This window comes from Abramis brama (assembly GCF_963993115.1).
Source record: "Abramis brama genome assembly, chromosome: 13".
In the NCBI taxonomy this organism is placed as follows: Eukaryota; Metazoa; Chordata; class Actinopteri; order Cypriniformes; family Leuciscidae; genus Abramis; species Abramis brama.
This window is the reverse complement of record NC_139975.1, coordinates 17,949,992-17,972,474: the sequence shown is the minus strand read 5'-3', so window position 1 is coordinate 17,972,474 and position 22,483 is coordinate 17,949,992. Positions and strand designations below refer to the sequence as shown.

Here is a 22,483-nt window from a genome sequence, read left to right as displayed (position 1 = left end):
AAGAGAGACGTGGTACTATATAATGCACAACCTCTCAGTATGATCCACACAGCTCCACCCTCCACCCACACACACACCTTTCTTCAAGAGGATCATGGAGGTGTCACAGTGGGGGCTTGCCTCTCCTACCGAAACATCTCTGCACAGACTGCTCACCAAACACGGATGACCTGGGATACCAAACCTCTGCTCCACCCAGCCCAAAATCTGACTGTTAAACCTTGAAATGGACACACAATCTAATATTATATATTGTGGAAATTAAATAAGTTAAATAAATACATATTACATACATATTTAGAATAATATTATAGATTATATTTTGACTGGTAAGTAAAAATGTTAAATACTCACTTCATGATAAGGATGTAAACTCCATACATTGATATGAGGATTATAGTCTCCCACCTACAACAGTGATGTTTATGATAATGCTATAAGCTCTGGTTCACTTAAATGTCAATGAAGATTTTTACTCCTTCTTTATAATGAATTTGGCACACTTACCAGATTACTTTGTCATCATATATGATCTGAAATACACAACAGTAAATACATAAATGTCCTTAATTAAGTGTGAGTACAAAACACAGACAGATAAATATAGTGCTGCTAACCAGAATCAAGGCCAACACAGAGAGGATGTAGAAGGTGGAGTCGCGGAAGAGCGGCCACCAGGTCAGAATGATGGTCTGTGAAGCAGGAATGGTGAAAAGTCACAAGTGAATCTGTAAAGTTTTATATTTAATATATTAAAACAAGCATAATCTACCTGTCCAGAAAATATTCCACAAACTCCGATGATGACCAGGATGTTGAAGACAGCCGATCCCACAATAGTTCCCACCCCCAGGTCTCCCTTGGTGATGAACACACCTGATATGAAGAGACAACTGCTTATTGACAACTTATTTACAGTAACAAAGCATTGCAAAAAAACATTGACTGATCCTGACCGATCAAAGATGTGAAAAGCTCGGGTGCGGAGCTGCCTGCTGCCATGAAGGTGGCACCTGCAACATCCTCACTGAGGTGCAGATTCTGAAAATACAAACCCCAGCTCAGAATATGTTCTGCTATTACACAGAAACATTGAGATTCCTGCTAGTAGAAACAAACTACACTCACCGCACAGATTTTTTCCAGAGAGGGGACAAAGTAGACATCGCAGACAATAGCAAGGGCATAGAACATATAAACTGCCTGTGGTCACAACAGCACACAGAAGACAGGTCAGCAGAGATCCATTACTTAACCTTCACAAACACAGTGTTATCAAAGACTGTACAGCATGAAGTCTTTCATTTTTAGTTATTTCATTATTTTGAATTTTGCTATGCATCATTATTGCAAACAAGTCAAACTAGAATTCAAGTCAAATTTAAAACTTAAGTTAAAAACAACTCAAAAAATAGGAAATTAACAGGTTATATCAGTTATATTATATCGGTGACACTTTACAAATACGGTCTCATTTGTTAACCTTACTTAATGCATTAACTCACAATGAGCAATATATTTTTACAGCATTTATTAACCTTTGTTGATGTTAGTTTATTAAAAATCTCATGTTCATGTTAGTTCACATGCATTAACTAATGTTAACAGATAAAACTTGTATTTTAGAAATGTATTAGTAAATGTTGAAATTAACATTAAGTTTAATAAGTGATGCAGAAGTATTGGTCATAGTTCATGTTAACTACTGCAGTTAACTAATGTTAAAATATAAAATCCTTATTTTAAAGCATTATCACTATTTGAATATATTTTAAAATCGAATTTGTTACTGTGATGGCAAAGCTGAATTTTCAACATAACTCCAGTCTTTAGTGTCACATGATCCTTCAGAAATCATTATAATATGCTGATTTGCTGCTCAAGAAACATTTCTTAGCAATGTTGAAAACAGCCGCTTAATATTTTTGCGCATATCTTTTCAGGATTCTTTTGATTAATAGAACATTCAAAAGAACAGCATTTATTTGAAACAGAAATCTTTTGTAACATTATAAATTACTTTAGTCACATTTGATCCATGTAACACTGAATAAAAGTATTAATGTCTTTTTTTTTAAATCCCTAAACTTTTGAACAGTAGTGTACTTTGCCTGATTCGGTCAATCATTGCACCAAACAGTTCTCTGTATATTTATCACTGGACTGTGGCACACTTACACAAAACACATGCAGTAGAATTGCCCCATGCCTCCTCTGTCCCTTAGTGAAGATGTCCTCTGGAAACTCATGGATAGCTGGGTGGAAAAGTGGAAAAAAAAATTAAAATGGAGATTGGGTTAAAAGACCATTAGGAATACAGTATACAGTAGCACAGAGAAACTATGCAATCCATAAAGCAAGGCTTACAATATTCTGAAACCCCTTCATTCACTATGAAACAATCTTGACAGCTCTGGTCTGAACTGAAACGGATGCTAATCACATTTAACACATTAACGTTTACATTAAAGGTCACATAGTTTTGCATCTGAGAGCGCACACTGGCTATGAAACCTTATCCTGGGTTACTAAGAGTTTATTTTGGTCCTAAAAATTGTGACTGATAAGGGAATATCTATCCACGCATATTCAGATGTATATACAGTATTTTAGATGGGGGAAAAAACTAAATTTTTTGATATAATCTGTGAAAACACTAACCTATCTAGTGCTGTGCTTTCTCACTTCATTGATGCACTGTAGCCTTTATCAAGAGAATGTGCTGCATTTAACTTAAGGTTGTTAAGAAGCTTTTGTCTATTGTAACTAAATGGCAATTGAATTGACCAGCCTTTAAGCTAATCTGTAATAGTGCAGAGAGGCCGGGAAGAGAAGGCCTAGTTAAATCAGAGGACTGGTAATACTTTAGCCCACAGCTTCTTGAGATGCAATCAGCGTGAAGACTGTTCTTGCTCTGACTGCCTTGAAGAGGCCAGCTGTCTGATAAACAGCCATGAAATAAAGAGACGAGGGAGGAAATCACACCCCTTTAAATGCACAGAATAATAACAATCAGAGCTTTTAAGTTTTTAAACTCCCACTTTTTTTATATAACGTACAAACTTTGCATCTAATTTGCTACATGTATCAATTATTTTAAGTGCCATTTCACTAGATAATATGCCAAATGTAATGGGGAATGTGTCTTGATTATTCTGAGCAATAATATCAAATCTGTTATCGCAATGCATACTGTAGCTGGAACCAACTGCTGCTCAGTTACATCTAAGATTAAATTTACCAAGTACTTCCTTATTGAATTTCATAAATCAGAAGGATTTATGAATAATTGAAGGGGTGTAATGATTTTAAAGCATTACATTTTATTACGTTTGTCCTCTAAAAGTGATTTGCTCAGCCTACACTACCACTGATACATTAGTTAGCTGTTTTTAAATATTTATAAGCCTTGCAAACAACTTTCACTAAATAGTAATGACATATAAGCAAGAATAATATATACAGATTAATTATTAAATGTCATCAAAAATGAAATAACTTTATATAATCCATTTGTGATGTTTGAACAATGCAAGCAAATAATCATTAGCAAAACAGTGTTTTTTTATGTTATTAAAGTGAATTATATTCAGTGAATGAAACACCTTGGGATAGCTCACCCTAAAATGAAAATTAAGTCATAATTTCCTCACCCTGGGGTTGTTCTAATGCCGTATACCCTTCTTTCTTTTTAGGATAACAAAAGGAGAATAAAAAAATAAAAAAATACCACTTGCGCTCGTCCATATAATGACAGTGAATAATCAGTGAATTTTTTTACAGAATGGTCCCATGTTACACGTGCCATATATTACATGTATTGCTAAATGTAATACAACTCCTAGAAATCCCAAAAAAGTATCCGTGTACTTTCTTCACCGAGTTAAATATCTCAGTTGTTAGATGAAAGTCAGAATGACAGGATGTGAATGCGATAGCTTGTTTTTACAACAAACAGAACGGATATATTCACATGGATTGTATTTTATGTCGCATTTTTATTAATCAACTCGGAGTGAACGGCAGCGCCAATAGAGTGTCATGAATGCGTGCCCTGCACTGAACACCAACGGACAAGGTCAGGATTTTCGTTAAATACTACATTAAATTTCGGCACATGTTGCATGGGACAATTCTGACATACTTCAGCATGTTTTTTTCTTTTCTTATATACGGCACATGTTGCATGGGACAATTCTGACATCAGCATCTTTTTTTCTTTTTTTTTTAAAGCTTGATGCTGGTCGCTATTTATTGCCATTATATGGACTATGGACTAGCGGGAATTAAAAAAATATAATTTTTGCTTTTGTGGTCTGAAAATAAAAGAAAGGCATACTGCATTAGGACAACACCAGGGTGAGTAAATGATGACTTCATTTTCATTTTAGGGTGAATTATCCCTTTAAATGATAGAAATGTAATTCATGACACTGACTACAGTATCATGAATAAAAGTTCAGAAGGTTCAACCCCATGCAAGGATCCATTAAGGGTTGTGGGACATCAGAACTGTCACAAGCTTTAATACCCGAGGCACTGAACATTTATTTGGTGAAGAAAAAAAAACACTCACAATCTCGTTTCTAAAGATGAGATCAATAAATTAAAAATCAAGTGTAAAAACAAATAATCAAGTGAGTGGGAAATGAAAAAAGGACAGAAATGGAAAAGGCGAAACCTCTGTCGATGAGTGATTTGTGGAGCTGATTGAAGGAAATAAAGGGCATATGGCGAATGTCTCTAAAGTGGCACACTTTGAATGCTTAAAACAGACTATCATCTGTTCTGAAATTAGGGATTCTGTTGCTTAGTAACACAAGCCTCAAAGGGGACTTGACTATGAAGAGGGCACCTGTCTGCATCAGTTCACAGAATGAGGAGGCAGGGGGAAAGATAGCGAGATATGGATGGATGTGATACAGAAAGACAGGTGAATAAAGAGAGAGAGAGAGAGAGAGAGAGAGAACTGCTCAGGCTTTCACTCACCAGCTCTGGGTGTGCTTGATGTCTGGTTCTCCTTGATGATTTGCTGGGTTAGTTTACGCCCGGCCCAGGTCAGGTCTGAATCCTCTTTGGAATGGGCTGTAAAAATGCACAACACATACCTTTATATTTTTTACTGGTCCAAAATGTCCTTTTTTATGAAAGCCATTGCAATTGCACAAAATTAGCTTTTTAAGACAATATATATACACCAAAGATACAGTGCAGGATGCAAAAGTCTAGTAAAAATGCTTCTATTCTGCATTCTATTCTAATTTAATAATTTTTTCAGGCTTTTGGACAGGCTATATCTAACTTAAACTCCAACTTATTTAAAAATAGGCAAAAGATTGAGGCAATCAGAATGCTTCCTCCCATCCTCTAAAGTTCCCATGGAAACCTGATCCAAAAGCAGTGATTAATGTGTGGTGTGGAACTGGATTTGAGCCCAGAGAGGGTGTGGTTTACTCAAGAACCAAATGACAAAGATAGTTCTCATTTGCATATGCAAACTAATCAGTTCCAAATATAACTGCAATAGGTTAAATGCCAGCATATGAAAATATGTACACAATATTAAGACTTTAGCACAGTAGTGATTCAAGAGAGCATGATTTACACATAACAGAAACTTTGAAAATTACTTTTTTTATAATTAGATTTTTTTTTCAATTATGAATTTACTGTTAACTTTTTAAAGTCATCACCAAATATTGAATGGTCAAGATGGTAACATCTACTTCATCTAGTAGGCTATATGGTTTCTCTAGTTTTTGACATGTCTATAGATCCACGTCTAAACATTCATTGTGATTGACATGGTAATGTTCCAGTCTATTATAAAAGTGAAGCTTCAGTTACTAAAATAAAATCACACTCTTTCATTCAGCTGTACATTTCAAGGGCACTTTTTAGGAGCTGCTTAACATTCAGACTCAGCCTCCCAGAGGAACTCATTACTCACACGCAGACAAAGCTGGAAAAGTTAGAGGCACTGTGAAAAAATCAGATTATAAGCAACACAGAAGAATGACGACACAGAAGCAGGTCACATTATACATTTTTTCCCCTCATCAATGTCAGCATCTGTTTGTGCTTTTCAAATGTCACTGCTGGTACAACTCATGTGGGGAAGTTGACATATCCTGAGGTGTGACATGCTACATTCTCAATAATAAACAGCTTTCTCTCAAACTTTTTTATGATATATATCCAGCTTTTATCAGATCATTGTCAGTCGATTAATTGTGAGTACTTTAAAAAATATATTTTTTTATCACTTTTGTCAGAACACAGTAACCAGGCAAAATGGTGATTCAAAATGGCCAAAAATCAAAGGAAATGATAACCAGTTAAAGCACATGGACATGTTATGCATCAACTAATTGTCCTCGTCTTAAAAAGATAGTTCACCTAAAAATGAAAATTCTGCCATCATTTACTCACCCTCATGTCATTTCAAACCTGTATGACTTACTTTATTCTATGGTACCTAATAGAAAATATTTTGAACAATTTTGGACCCTACTGACTGAATTGTGTAAATAAAATTAATAGCGTCAGTTCTGGCAGGTCACGTTAGTCAACTCGCATCAGCTGACTCTCAGCTGATCCAAGTCTTCCTAGGATATGATGCTTATCACTGTATACATATATCAGCTCCTTATTATCAGCAGCTATCACGTTTCTCAGGAGCTAATTACCCTCCTCCATCCCCAGCTCCCCCTCTCGTCCAGTCAGGATTTGGCATTCTGATTGCCCTTTGAATCAGAATAAATTCTTGAATTATGTTGTAATTTAAAATCTTGAATTAATGATATCTGCAATACATTCATTCTTGCCCAGAACAGATCCATACCGCCAATCCTAACTGTATGCTAATTGTCAATCGCATTTGACGATAGTCCGAGTGGTCCTGACAGAAAAAATAATAAAAACATTGACACATTTTTCAAAATACCTTCATTTGTGTTCCAGGTTCGAAACGACAAGAGGGTGAGTAAATGATAACAGAATTTTCATTTGGGGTGGATTATCCCTTTATAAACATTTGGTTCCTATACCATTATACTCTGTCATATTCATTTAATTATCATAAAACAGCTGTTTAAAGTTTTTATCAGCTCCATATAAGCACCTAAAATTTCAACAGAAAGTTGGTACCTCTAAAAATGGAATGTTAAATGATTAAATGGACACAGCTGGACTAATCTTCTCTGATGTCTGAAGAACTTCTAAACCCCTGCTGATTCAACCCTTCAACCTCTGACGAAGAGTGATAGTGAAGGCCCAATACACAGGTGTGATGTGCAGGTAACAATGTTCGAGCAGCTGTCCAAGTGATGCCCTTTAGAGAAAGGCAATTATGTGCCTGCCGTGGTCTGCCACCCCTGCAGTTCAGTTATTCCCTGCTGCTCTCCTCCTCCCCAACTCCTTTTGGGGTTTTACTGTCACATCACTTGATGTATGTCAGAAATAATAGGTCTACATATTTCTGAGAACCTCTTGAACATTTTGTTTTTAATTTAGGGTGGATTATTTATGGCAGTCTCCCACTCCCACAGTTCTCATCCAGTTCTTCATTCCTTGTGGGTCTAATTATTGGATTTGACCATTATAGCTGCATAATATGGTTGATTCACAGCCACATTGCATCACAGAAACACATTATGACAGAAACTTGTTAATGAATCATGCTCCACATCTCCAAGACAATGAAAAATACTCAATTGTGTGTGCGCGTGTATGAATAAGATCCCACGTAGGAGGGGACGTTCTCGCGACCTTGTGCAACGTCCCCTAAAAGTTCTCTAAAGGTAACGAAAGTTCCGAACCTTTACAGAACATTCGGGACGTTCATAGAACGTCCTCTTTTGGTTATGAAAGTGCTGCAGTTCAAGGTTCCTTATATGACTTTAGGGGGACGTTCTATTTGGGGTATTTTATGGTCACATAGCAAACGTTACAAAGAGGACATTCGGGACATTAACAGAACGTTCTCGCATGGTCCTCTGTTGGTCATATAATAACGTTACCAATGTGACTTTAGGGGAACGTTCCATACTGGTTATTATATGGTCACACAACAACGTTACAAAGAGGACATTCGGGGCGTTAACAGAACGTTCCCATACGGTTCTCAGTTGGTCATATAATAACGTTCCCGTTATTACTTTAGGGGGACGTTCGATATTGTTTATTTTATGGTCACATAGCAAACGTTACAAAGAGGACATTCGGGACGTTAACAGAACGTTCTCGCATGGTCCTCTGTTGGTCATATAATAACGTTCTCAATGTGACTTTAGGGGAACGTTCCATACTGGTTATTATATGGTCACACAACAACGTTACAAATATGACAAATTAATGAAAGCAAATATGTATTAAATGTACATCCAATTCATGAAAATACTAAATAATAATACAATAAGTATTAAACTTAAAAATAATAACACTGGTTAAAATGCTAGCCACTAATTCTGTGGGTAGGATTTGATCTTTTTTTACTTCAAAATAAAAACTATGACTTTTACTCTACAAATCTAAAAACCTTGATGTGTCCATAAATCCCTTATTAACAAATAGACATACAAAACAATACAATGTCATAGATCAAGGCAACATGAAAATAAGCGATGCATAAGTGATGCAGTTCAATTTTTCACCACAGATTTACATTGGAAAATTGTGGATTTTTGTGGAGCTCTGACACTGTCTCCTAGCCTACATGCTGAAGTCGTGCATTCAATTTGAATTTATCAAGCGCACTTTACGACTTAATATAGTCTAAAAATACTTACCAACATTGCTGCAGGATGGTGAACACATTTACCATTTATTATTTTCTATATAAATGTCTATACATTTCTATATAAATATTAAAAATGAATATTTTAGTGAGGCACTGCCACACCCGCGGCTGACTGACTCTGTTGTATTCAGAAGGGAGAGCTGCAGCCCCATTCAACTGTGAGCCACTGCTGCTGGTGCTGGCTATATATCTTCTATTATCTGTCCTTTATGTGCGGAGTGGGGAGCGCGCGCACTGCAGGCCATGGAAGCGCCCGCGCAATCACTTGCATTTTTTCCTGTCAACAGTGTAAACAACTTAAAATAAAATACAATCATTTCTGGTCATACAGATACGAATAATACATTATTCAAAGCTTTTATTTGTGTAAACTCACAATATCAAGAAAACATTGTGCTTTTGCAAAATAAACCACCACAAAAAGAACTGTTTTAAAGGTTACAATCTGCTATGAATATGAAGATTGAAGATTGTTGTATTGTATCTTCTATAAAGATGAATATGACATTTCGTTAATTAAAAAATAAGCACTTTAATGTTGTATCAATAAATAAACAACTTTTGTCTGTTAGATGTGTTTTGACTACTTTTTGTATGTTGTATAATTATATCTAGGTAATGAAGATATATTAACAAAAAAAATCATATATATAAATATTAATATATATATATATATATATATATATATATATATATATATATATATATATATATATAGCCTATATAAAACCGCTTGAGCGATACATAATTTCAGTAAAGCAGCTGCTTGATAAAGTGGACAAAGTTAATGGGGATTTCAAATTGTCCATAAACTCAATATGCCACAAAGATCACACCACGACTGAACTTCATTCTGGGGGAAGAATTTTATTTTATTTTACCATCGAAGAAAAAATCAATTGGATGAGTCAGGTTCTGCACATCTGAGAAGAAGAAAAAGGTAAGACGTTTACAATCTCATACATGATTACAATAACGATTTTTCATGAGAAATGTTAGGTAGCCTATCTATAAGACGAATAAAACACGACAATTTTACAACCGGGAAATATGACTTATTGGGTCTATTTGCACTTCAACATTTTTAAATAAATTTTAAAAAATAATACTAAATTATAATTATTATAATACGAATTATATATTAGTAACTAATACTAAATTATGTTCACAACAATTATTTATTTGAAAACAATACTTAGTTTCAATATAACGCAAAGTATGGTGATATAATGGTAGGCCTATGTTTTAATTAAAATAATAATAATATAGGCTAGGCCAAGCCTACACACATTCGAAGATATACTCCAAGTTGCATTAATTAATTAGTTAATTATTGGGTGCGGCAGCGGAACCCAGTTTTTTTGTTTTCATTTATATTATATTTTATTACATGGCTTGGTTGAATTCTAATGTAGAATGCGGTCTGTTTTTTCTCGTTGCCATGAAAAACAGAGTGTTGCTATGGACGCAGGATTCTTAGAGACGGAACGGACTATTTTCTTTATTATTTTTTCACATTATCCCTTACATAATATAACGTTATTATTATTATAACGCAATATATCATTATATAAATATACTTTACATTTTTTAAAAATAAAATAAAAAACGTTTAACACCTATGTCACAAATTCTAAATCTGGCAGAGGGCATATATAAACTGGGGTCTGTGACCATCGCGCTCACACACAGCCCAACTCTTTGACTCACACCTCACCTATAGTGGACATCCCAACTGGACATCCCAACTGTCAGTTTCTCTGAGGTAGGCCTAAATGTCTTTCTAATTAACCATTTCATTTAAATTAAAAACACAAAAGAAAATGACATAAAATATGTAGACATGATGATAATAATAATATGGAATTTTAAGGGCAGTAGCCTTTGAGCGAAATTTTCTCATGGTAAAACGGCCGTTTCCACAATAAATTGAATAAATTGACATAAAATTTACGGACTGTCTTTTCCAGTAGTAAATGTACCACATTTACTCACACAAACTGCTTTTCCGTCTTTTTCTTTAACTTTATACCACTCGCCCGCACTGTTAAACGCTGTTATAGGCTATATAGGCTAATTGTCGTTAAATACCGTTATGTTTACGTGACGTCATTTGGTCTGAAGGAGTAGCCTATCCTTTTCAGATTAATTTTTTTAGGGTTATTATTACTGTCATGTTAACATTAGCTACTTTAAAATAAATTATGAATGCAATTATTATGAATATTGTAAGTTATACTTTATTTGAAAATTAACGCGCCTTCTCACAGGCTTGGCTGTGAGCGCGCGCGCCCCCCACCTCCGCACGAGCGCGACGGTGCCGTCATCACGGTGTGGGCGCGAGACCCTCACTGCAGAACACGAAATCCAGGGGGAGGAGTTGGATTCAGATCCAACTCCTCCCACCTTACATATACCTAAACCTATCCATCTCCACCCCCTGATCCCTAAACCCACCCCTAAACCTACCAATCTCCACACCTTAAATCTGGATCCAACTCTGCCCCCTGGATCTCGTGTAGGCTACTGCAGTGAGGTGCTACTGCCATTTCGCGTGGATGTGTGCACGGCAGTTTTTGTGACTTTGCGTGAAACTCCGCTTCCAGAGGTGCACAACCTACAGCTTATTCTGGCCGAACAGAAAAAAATTAGCCTATTAATAGCCTAGCACAAATAAGCCTTTTTGGGGAAAATAAAATGTCCATGTTCAATAATGTTCATGAAATTAAATTTGTATTGGTTTTATTTATAGCCTACATAACAAAACCAGAACAAACAATAAATACATAAATACACTGTATACAAAACACACAAACAAAATAAAATAAAACCGAATTAAATAAATAAATAATTATTATAATAGAAATTACAGTTTAATGCACAACTGGCAACTTAGGCAAGTCATAATTCAGGCATGGATCTAGTATCATCTATCCTTTGAAGTAACACTAACAGTGTAAATAACATTCTCCCACGTCATATATATGATTTCCATTCACTTTATGCCTCTTCTCTGTGCTTTCCAGACCCTGCCCTACAGACAGACTAGCATGATGTCATCTCAGAAGGTAGGCTTGTCTTGCAAAAAAGGTTGAATGATCTTTAGGTTTTCTACTTAAATTACATGTGTGTACCCATTTGCAGAGAAAAAAACACATAGCTGTGTCACACAACTGGATGCCTGCAGAAGCTAGGAAAAGAGAATATAAACGACTATGGCAGAGGGTGCAAAGGAAAATGAGAAATGTGCACATTAATGCAGCTGGTCCTAGTACTGTGCTAGACAGTGAAGCACACAATCCCAGGGACACTATGCCAATCTGGAGCCCAGGCCTAAAAAATGCAATGACGGGAGAATCTGATAGTGACAGCGATGAAATGTCGTTTGTTAATACTGACATCAATGCAGTCACATCGCTACAACATACAATGGCAGAAGACACAGAGAATATGGCTCTTGAATATTCCAGTAGTGACATGGATGGAGAGTTTTTTGAGAATACTGCCAACAATGATATGCCCACTGAAAATTTAGCAGAGGAGTTAAAGAAGTGGATCAATGAATATAATATCAAGCACAATGCTGCAGACAAACTGCTCAAAATTCTCAGGGATCAAGGGCATAAACACCTGCCATCAACTACTAAAACATTATTAAAAACGGATCATGTTGAAAGCCAAATGGTGTCTGGTGTGGAATGCATTAAATTAGGAGTGACTGAACAATTAATCATGTGCTTGAATCGGTATCCCAACAATTATGCAAGAGACATCACTGAGCTTGAGATTTCCCTCAATGTAGATGGACTGCCACTCTTTAAGAGCACTGGTAAATCATTCTGGCCTGTACTCTGCACAGTACATCTAAAACCAGCAAGCACATTTCCTTTGACCATTGCCCTTACTGAGGCCAAGCCCAAATCACTGGACTTCATTAAAGTCATATCAGATGAACTGAACATGCTTGTAATGAATGGCTTTGCATGGGGAGAAACAACAATCAGTGTAAAATTGAGATGCATTACCTGTGATGCACCAGCAAAAGCCATGCTGAAGTGCATCAAACAATTCTCAGGTTACTATGGCTGTGACAAATGCACCCAAAAAGGCAACTGGGAAGGGCGCATCACATACCAACAAGTGCATGACCTCACTTTGAGGAATGATGTCTCATTTAGAGAGCAACACCAGCCAGAACATCATCATGAAAATGCCGTGTCCCCTTTCAGCAATCTCCAAATTGACATGATCAAGTCTTTCCCTGCTGACTACATGCACCAGTGCTGCCTGGGAGTGATGAGAAAAATGCTCCTACTATGGTCACGGGGCAAGTCGGGGCATCGGCTATCGCCGGCTCAGCTGAGGGAGGTCAATCAGAGGCTAATAAATTTGAGAAGTGACATACCCCATATTTTTGCCAGGAAGCCACGCAGTCTGGAGGAATTGGAGAGGTGGAAGGCCACTGAATTCAGGCAGTTTATGCTCTACACTGGCAAAGTTGTTCTCCGGGGAATCCTGCCAGAAACCCTGTACAGTCATTTCATGGCCTTTAGTGTGGCTTTGTGCATACTAGTGTCTCCACATTTAACACAAACCCACAGTGTGTATGCCCATGAGCTCCTCACATATTTTGTGGAACAAGGCCGGCACATATATGGGAAAGAATTCCTGGTGTACAATGTGCACTCACTGCTTCACCTCACTGCTGATGCCACCACATACGGATCATTAGACAAATGCAGTGCCTTTGCGTTTGAGAGCTACCTGCACCAGCTGAAGAAGATGGTTAGATCAGGAAACCATGTTCTAGTCCAAGCAGCAAAACGGCTCCAAGAACGTTCACAGATTCCTATACAAGCAAGTGAAGAGAGACCAATACAATTAAAACATCCTAATAATGTTTACATTGTTAGCCCAACATCCTGCTGTGAAGTTCTGGAGAGGACCAACTCCGGAAAGCTCTTGTGTAGAGTCTTCTCGCACTTAACATCGTACCTTTACGAGCCATGTGACTCGATGATCTATGGAGCCTATGTATGTGGTCCATCAAAGATGGAGATTCTGGACAAGACAAACTTGCAAGGAAGGGCAATGATCCTTGAGGACGGGCATGACCGCAAAGTTGTCTTTTCTCTCCTTCATGACCTTGATTAAGGAAACATGGAAATATGTATATAGTTAGTATTATTTATTTTTCTGTCATTGCTTTAATGTCTTAACTTAGATTCCATATTTATCGGCCCTCTTTTCTAAGGAGTGTATGTTCTTCTGTTTGTAATGTAGGTTGGATTTTACATAGTTATTTTTGAACAAGAAAATGCAATTGCTGTGGCGCCTGCATTATGGGTAGAGGAGGTGAATGGGGTAAGGGTACATGCACATGCAGACATACACACACACACACACACACACACACACACACACATAATTAACAACGGAAAAAAATAAGATGTGATTAACTTTTCCCTGAAATGTTTTAGATTCTGATTTGCTACTGGCCCCGTAGAAACGCTGCTGCCATGGCAAAGGCCTCCCAAAGGCCAGATAAGGAGCTCTGGAAGCGGCACAAAATAAGAATACTCTCCGAGACTGGTGAGAAAACTGAATAAATATATAGTCATATGGAGGTACACTGCCTTTACATAGTAAAATGATTACAAAAACAACAATAACAACACAACACAAATTTACTCTGTCCTAAGACAACTATAAGACAGCCAGAGAGCGAGCCAAAAAAGCTGTAGAAAGTTCAAATGTGGAAACAGAAGAAGAGGAGCTAAAAGAGCGGAAAAAAAAAGTACCATCAAAATACTGGACAGAGAGTGAAGGTAAACACACGTGATTGCTTTTTCATGCATTACTTACTCCGCTGTTTATGTATAAAAATCCTGCCATATGCCATGCATGATTACAGAGATAACTACTGCATAAAACTAAACTATATATAAACTGTTTCATCCTGAATTAATAGGAGAATGTGAGATTCCTTCCAAAAAAAGGAGAAAAATGTCCACATCCTCTCAAAAGCCACCAAGCCTCCCAAAGCCTCCGAGTTGTAAGTAACAGATTTAAATTTTGATGTCATTTCTTGTGTTGTGTTGATTTGATGGTGGTGTGTCCAGTGTCAATTAGTGAACAGGCAAAATAAGTGCATTGCCAGCTGACGAAGAGGCTATTTTGTGTGAAATACAAACAGATTTCTGATGAAAATCCTATTTTAAAAATGTTTTGAATTTGGTTGAAGTGTCTTATATTGTGCGAGTTGTAGGTTGGTATTTCTTGTCATGGCATTTTGTGTAAGTTACAATTCCTTGTCAAAGTACTCAACTCCCCTGAACTATGAGTTTATCCCATGCTTTCAATGTCTGTTCTTAGACAAACCACCTACTGACATCACAATCACAGCTCACTCACCTGAGGAAGATGAGCCATCCCTGCCAAATCTTTCAGCTAATAATACTTTCCATGGTATGTATGTTTAATGTTGGTCTTCTATTCATCTGTTAAGATAAATGTTTTTTTTTTAAAATCTTCAGTAAATTAAGATTATGGCTGATTTTTTTTTATTATTGTCTACTAATCTCAATCTCTGTTACCTTAAATTATACGTTTATCTCTGTAAAGCTGCTTTGAAACAATCTACATTGTTAAAAGCGCTATATAAATGAAGATGACTTGACCTACTATCTTGACCCCCCCCCAATCATCTCACCCCCCCCCCCCCATCATCTCACCTATCTCAATTTTTCAGATTTCCAGCATCTCATCGAGCAATCGGAGCAGCGGATGCTCCTTGCAATAGAGAGAATGTCGACAGATATTTCAAATTCTATTGAGCGTCTGGTCCAGGCTATTCAACAGAATCGTCCTGGTCCGGCAACCATCACAACACCACCACAGGAGACTATTGAGAAGCCCTGCAAAACAGTGCAGGAGCTGCAAGCTTTAATATTAAAACTTGAGGGCCCAGAAGGAAAAAAAAGGATGGTATGGTGATATAGCACAGGGGTCTGCAAACCTTTTTGTCATAAAGTGCCATTTTTAAGTTCAAAATGTAGATCTGTGTGCATGTAGGCTAATTTACCTGAATGAAATACATACACCACTCACATTTGCTTGTGTGCCAGCGATTAACCCTGCTCCGCGTGCCATTGCAACACTAACATTTGCTTTTTAATATTTATCTTTATATGTTGCATAGATACAGTTTTTGAGCCTGATGGGAGGCAGCAACATTGGAGATGCTGTGAGGAGAATACTTCGGAAAATAGCAACCAATGAGGCCTGGTCAAATTACAGCCTGAAAGGTCGAAAAGGAAAACTGACCTTCATTGGGACAGCCCTCCACCATATTGTTTTAAGTATGCTTTTCAAAACTTCTCTCTTCTTCTCACTTCATCATATAACTTTTTAAAGAGCAAATGATAAACAGAAAAATGTCTGTACACTGTCAGAAATAGGGGTACAGTAGGACAGGCACGGCGTTATGGGTGGGCCTGACGGGCCTAGGCCCACCCACTTTTCAACAGGCCCACCCAAAACTTTTCTTCTTCTTCTTCTTCTTCTTAAAAAAAAAAAAAAAAAAAAACGTTTTATATATTCTAATTTTTTCAAGAACTATAAAAAATCGACAATAAGCTCATAATTTGTGCTAAAATAGTCTAAATGTTTAGTTTTAAAAACAATTTTAAAAAGCTGGTTATGTCTATTTTGATGTTTCTGCGCAAATTCAGCAGACAGTGGTTCGGCTTTGTTCCGATCAGAGCTCGTGAGCAGAGAGCGCATTTCTGAATATTCCACTCCGCTCGCTCATTCAGCAGGGTCACTCGCTCAACCCAGAATGGCCTGCTTCCTGGTTTGAAAATATGTGGAATAAGGGCTGCCTCCGACTAAATTTTTTTTTCTTCTAGTCGACTAGTAGTTGTTCATTTAAGCCATTCGTGGACAAATCGCCCCTGCATGTTATTTTAATTATGCTACTTAAATAGGCTATATTATGGAAGCTTGTTTCCGCCACAAAATAATAAAAAAAAAAAAGATAATTGCGACTTTTTATCTCACAATTGCGAGTTTACATCTCGCAATTCTGACTTTATTTCTCAGAATTCTGAGATATAAAGTCAGAATTGCGTGAAATAAAGCCAGAATTCGGAGATATAAAGTCAGAATTCTGAGATATAAAGTCAGAATTCTGACTTTTTTTTCTCGCAATTGCGACTTTATATCACGCAATTCTGACTTTATATCTCAGAATTCTGACTTTATAAAAAGTCGCAATTATCTTTTTTTTTATTATTTTGTGGCGGAAACAAGCTTCCATACTATATAGCCTACACAGGATTATGAGCGTTTACGTAATATTGCCGCACTCAAGCGCACGACTGCACGCTTAAAGCTAGCCACAAAGACAGTAAGAACCGGTAAAAGTAATGATTATGAATGTGTCTAAAATAACAAGGAGACATTTAATTATTTATTAATAAACTGTTTTTTTCTTTGTCGCTGCAGAGATAAAGTTGACGATGCGGACTCGCCATGAACGCCAGAGAGAACATTTCATATGGATTTCATAATCAGAGAGCCTATTTCTTTTGGTTTTGAATATTTTCGTTTAAAAGTAGACATTTCAAGCTTTCTATAATAGATAGCCTATATTTCTAAAATCTGTGAGGCACAAGCTGAGTTTCGGCGCCCTTCAGTTCACGTGCAATGCAAGATCATGCCGGCGCTAAGCTTGCTATATATTTTCTTCTTATTTATTAATTGGTTGATAAAACATTGATCAAAATTAAGATACAATTTATACAAAACGAAAATATTTTAAAAAGAGTCTTTCTACAAAACAAAACTCAATGAAGTGGTCAAAATCATGTCTTATACATGTCATGTCTCCAGAGATATTTTTGCGCATCTCATGATGTGTCATATCTTTCTCGGCGACCAGCGCTGTTGCTAGAAGGGCGCCAGCGCCTCTGCCTCGCGAGTGGATGATAGCCCTGAAGACGCCTAGCAATGGTATACCTTTAGTGGTAGTATACCTCAAGAGTCTTCGTAGCGCACTAAGAGACAAAGCCAGGTATGATGCGTAATGGAGATTCCAAAGCGCTCTTCTTTGGTCAGAACCATGGAGAGCGATCGCGGATAGGTCCGTCCTATGCACCGACACTTTTTACAATGCAACAAAATATTTAAAGAGCATCAAGCTATTAAAATCTATATTATACGCACAGATAACAGTATATTAGTCAGTATTTTTTATTAGGTTAAACAGTGATTGGATAACGTTTTTAATTAAACGTTTTTAATTTAAGGCCCACCCACAATTGGTCTGGCCCATCCAAAACTGAAATCCTGGCGCCGTGCCTGCAGTAGGAGTCCATTTCTGTCCCCCCATGGTACAATCTACATTAGGGCCTATTATTGGACCTCAAGGTAGGCTACATGTATGTACCTTTTTGAGGGTCAAAAAGCATTAAAAGGTACATATATGTACCAATTCTTTTAAAGGTTAAGGTACAATATTGTTTGTACCTTTGAGGGTATACAGCCCCAGTGACAAGCCATTGTACCCCTAAAGGTACAATTATGTACTTTATTTTCTGAGAGTGTACTGTCCGTTCCTTCGGATAATTCGTTTTCTTAAGTATAATTTCGTTTTTTTAAGAAACTGCTCATTTATCACATCATAGAAAAGTGATTTTACTTTAAACCATTCAAGCGCAAGAATCGAGCGCTGTTCTGTGATGCACATGCCTCAATAACGGCCCATTTCAAATGTTTACTGCTTTCTTCTCTTTCTTTGTGCCAGTCATATACGACCCAAGGCGGAATATAAACCAATAACTGAAATGCCAGACCCTGTAGGCAGAGTCCTGCACGGGTCCGATTTTGTAAATCCGCACCCGCCCGTACCCGCAGTGCTTAAAACCGCATCCGACCCGTTTTCCGACAGCAGCACTAATTAAAATCCGCACCCGACCCACTTAAAATAGAACCGACCGACCCGCACCCGAAATAAAATCAGTTTAGCCAATCACATTATAGACTCAATTACAAAAATGTGTATTGCCCAACTTACACGACAAATAACACAAGGTTACACGACAAATAACACAAGGAAAAGACAGGTGTCGTGCCGAAAAGTGATGGTATAGGCTATACGCCGAAAATTGATTGCGCCCAGTTTACGTCTAAAGCTGGATCAAACAGACATAACGTGCAAATAACCATCAGTTTATGTCCGTGGGTATCTGTGTGATACTTTAACGTTTCTTTTTACATAATAGTAACAACTGTGCCCAAATAAGTGTTTGCAGTTTATAGCTTAATCAGGTATGATATTTACATTATTATAGGAAATAATAGAAGCCTGTGTCACAGTGTCTGGTTTGTGTCTCGTTTTCACGGTGTCCTTCACTTTGACTACAATTCCCAGCATTCTGTCTGTCACTTATCACTGTTCATTACACTCAGCTGTTGCTCGTAATCATTGTCCCAGCTGTTCATTGTTAGTCCTGTTAGATCTGTGTGTATTTATTCTCTGCCTGTTTCTGTATGTGTACGGAGTCGTTAATTTGTGTCACCACACTTCTTGTCTGTTTATACCCGTTCTTGTTTGGATTGCTTCTCTGGATTTTTGACCTCTGCATGGATTACAACGATGTTGGATTGCCCTCTTAATAAATTACTGCACTTGGATTTTCCTGCTTCCCGTGTGCATCCGTGACAGAACGACTCCGTCCACATACAGAAACAGACACCGTGAAAACGAGACACAAACCAGACACTGTGACAGCCTGTTGTTGCCAATGGAATACGTAAAACGGAAAACGGACTGTAGCCTATAATAACATGACTTACTGCTGAGCTATATATAAAATAAAGACATGATCTCTTTGCAATTAGGCTATCCTTATGACTCTGCATTATTTTACCTGATGTGTACAAACCAATCCAGCCCTTTTTACCTGTTAAAATACCTTTAAATGTCGAAAACAACCCATAAAATGCAGTATTCTACTTACAACAAAATGATTGAAGCCTCTACTTATTGCAATAAATAATGCAATCAATTTTCGGCAGACCATCACTTTTCGCCTGTCCATGAAGAACATGGCTAACGTTACCACAAAACTGAGTAGCCTTGTAAAATTTATCCAATCGAACAGACGCGGCTACAACACTATATGCCACGCAATTTCGTCTAGCCTACATCTGACAATTTTGGGTTCAAACACGCCCTGCACACCACACATACTTAACAGTGTTAAATTTGAAAAATACTGTTCGATAGAACTGCTAGGTTTGTTACCACAGTTATCTGCGTGCTTCCTCTGCGATGAAGTTCCACATTTGCGGCTATCCAACACGAAAATGCATGCAGCAAATAAGCCGTTCACAATATTTTCTTAACTCCACATTTCTCCCACACACTGGACTTGATATTTGATGACGTATTGTCGACAACTTTACAATCTCCACTAGCTATTCTTTTCTTCAACTCCTCAGCATCCATCTTGACGACTGCAAGCAGATCGCGCGCGCGTTATGATGAATTTTTAAAAGTGAAAGTATAGGTAACGTATAGATTCCTGGGAGGTCGTGGCGCGTGGGCACAAATAAACGGATGTGGATTTTAAATTATTTTATCAACTTGAAATACAGGCATATTTTTGTAGATGTGTTCCTAAAAATGCATATATTTTTACGTTTGCATGTGATTGTTTTAAATCCGTGTTTTAGACCCGTGTTTCCCCCGTGTCCGACCCGACCCGCACCCGTATCCGACACAGTTGGATATTTTTCACCCGTTTGAGCAAAATTTGCGGGTCACCCGTCGGGTACCCGAACACGTGCAGGACTCTAACTGTAGGCTACACCATATATGCTTATATTTAATTTCACGAAAACACAAAAACATTTTCAATATTTCAACAAATACAAATTATTGTAGGCTATCACAAGAACCATTTATGAATTAGTTAATTCGTTTTTCCGAATCAAACAAAATCAAGTCGTTATTTTAGTAGCATGAAAAACATTATAAATTAATATCTTACTTACATTTACAGTTTTCCTCGAGTGAATTCGGTGAAATCCAGATTGTGTCTGTCTGTCACTGTCTGAGGTGAGCGGCACTGGCGTCAGTGGCGTGAACGCGGCAAAAACTCCCGCGAACCAGCAGGGTTTTTTTCTTCACTCTTATCTAAACTCATATGATTGGTTATTGCATCATGAGCTCATCAGATTCGTGTCTGATTGTTTAAAATGCTCAACGCTGAAATAAAAAGTAATATGTTGCATGCCATGTGTAGGCTAACTTACTGTAATATGGCGCAACACTTTTAATTTATTTTCACATTTTATTTCAATAGTGATACTTGTCATAGATTTATTTAGATTGTTTTACCCCCCTTGCAGAATATGCATTTTTATCCATTTTGAAGGGAGCAGGGCAATTGTGTCTCATAATGTAGCAATTTTATTTCCACATCGCGCCGTTACCCGGTGCTGTCCGTGGCGATGGTGCTGAATCTGTTGATATCGATGGCTCGAGAATCAATTATTCTCTCGTGCAGGGGCTGATTCACTGCGTTATGTGAGAAAGCGGTGTTCTTTATAAAAGCACTTCAGAAATAGTTGAAATTGCACCTATTAGGACTCATGGGATATTATAAAAAATATAAAATAAAAATATAAAATAATCCAAACTATAATAATAACTATAATAGCCTAGTCTACATATTTTAAAATGTAATCATGTATCACAATAACGTCATAATAATGGTCCATTTTAAATGTTTACGTGCTTCTTTTTTCCATTTTTGTTCGGTGGAGCTATGAATTATTGTTTTTGTAAATACTTTCCAGCATAGTCTTTAGAGACTTTCACATTTATTTTGTTACCTTTTTTTTCTCTTCTAGGTGCTTGTGCCAAACAATTTCCGAAACACACAGAAAAGGAAATAGATACATGTATAGGGGAAACCCTCAAACATGCACCTCACCGTGCCAAGGTGGTCGCGACACCTGTAAGTTGTTTTATTCAATGAGATCTCATTTTAAAAGTAATTAAAAAGTCGTTGAAGTGATTGGTAAATATAATGTTTTGTTTTTTCAGGCAGCGGAAGAAGAACTTCGGGCACCTCCTGAGGATGGAGACAGTGACTGAGACGCGCGCGCGCACACACACACACACACACACACACACACACACACAGTATATATTTAATATAAATAAATTAAAGGTTAATGTCTTTGTTCTTGTTGTTACTATTTCCTAATATTTGGAAAAACTTTATTTATTTACTGTGTTTGATTTATTTTCTATACGCTTCCTATGCATGACAACATTAATATTAATTTATAAATATATATATATATATATATATATATATATATCATTTATATAATATATAATTTATTTATAATCTGTTTTTGTTCACACAATATAAATAAATAAATGAATAATGGATCCCTGCTTTGTATTTTATCTTTGAATGTGTTAAACGTGCATGCTTATTCCTGATTAAGGTTCTGCAAGAACAAGTGTTTTTTGCAGTAACATTCTAGTTTGGTTCCCTACAGGTACTTGACACCAGTGGGGACGTTGTGAGAACGTTTTGGGAACATCACATTTCAAAATAAAACATGGTCCCCTAAACGTTCCGATAACGTCCTGAA

General features: G+C 37.1%; 2 protein-coding genes across 4 annotated transcripts in view; one reads left to right on the top strand and one right to left on the bottom strand.

The window, feature by feature from the left end:
• Positions 1-22,483, bottom strand: part of slc24a6a (solute carrier family 24 member 6a) — a 29,092-nt gene that overhangs the window by 5,723 nt on the left and 886 nt on the right. For both annotated transcript variants that reach the window (XM_084132627.1, XM_084132628.1), the window contains exons 2-10: positions 4,990-5,085; positions 2,179-2,255; positions 1,129-1,203; positions 957-1,041; positions 773-876; positions 618-692; positions 508-533; positions 355-408; positions 78-220 (exon numbers count right to left, since the gene is read on the bottom strand). In XM_084132627.1, coding sequence (XP_083988753.1) covers positions 78-220; positions 355-408; positions 508-533; positions 618-692; positions 773-876; positions 957-1,041; positions 1,129-1,203; positions 2,179-2,255; positions 4,990-5,085 — 735 coding nt within the window. The remainder of the gene's footprint in view (positions 1-77; positions 221-354; positions 409-507; positions 534-617; positions 693-772; positions 877-956; positions 1,042-1,128; positions 1,204-2,178; positions 2,256-4,989; positions 5,086-22,483) is intronic.
• On the top strand, positions 10,045-22,140 carry LOC311094576 (uncharacterized protein). 2 transcript variants are annotated; one of them, XM_084132626.1, is made up of 10 exons: positions 12,272-13,977; positions 14,084-14,164; positions 14,281-14,392; positions 14,503-14,628; positions 14,772-14,855; positions 15,176-15,268; positions 15,552-15,787; positions 16,002-16,161; positions 21,725-21,831; positions 21,921-22,140. In XM_084132626.1, exons 1-10 carry the CDS (start codon positions 13,969-13,971, stop codon positions 21,969-21,971), a joined length of 1,059 nt encoding a protein of 352 aa, XP_083988752.1. In that variant the 5' UTR covers positions 12,272-13,968; the 3' UTR covers positions 21,972-22,140. The 2 variants fall into 2 exon arrangements, with proteins under 2 accessions (XP_083988751.1, XP_083988752.1); XM_084132625.1 differs by lacking the exons at positions 14,281-14,392; positions 14,503-14,628; positions 14,772-14,855; ... (3 more) ...; positions 21,725-21,831; positions 21,921-22,140 and adding an exon at positions 10,045-11,868 and having other exon boundaries at positions 11,945-13,977; positions 14,084-14,138.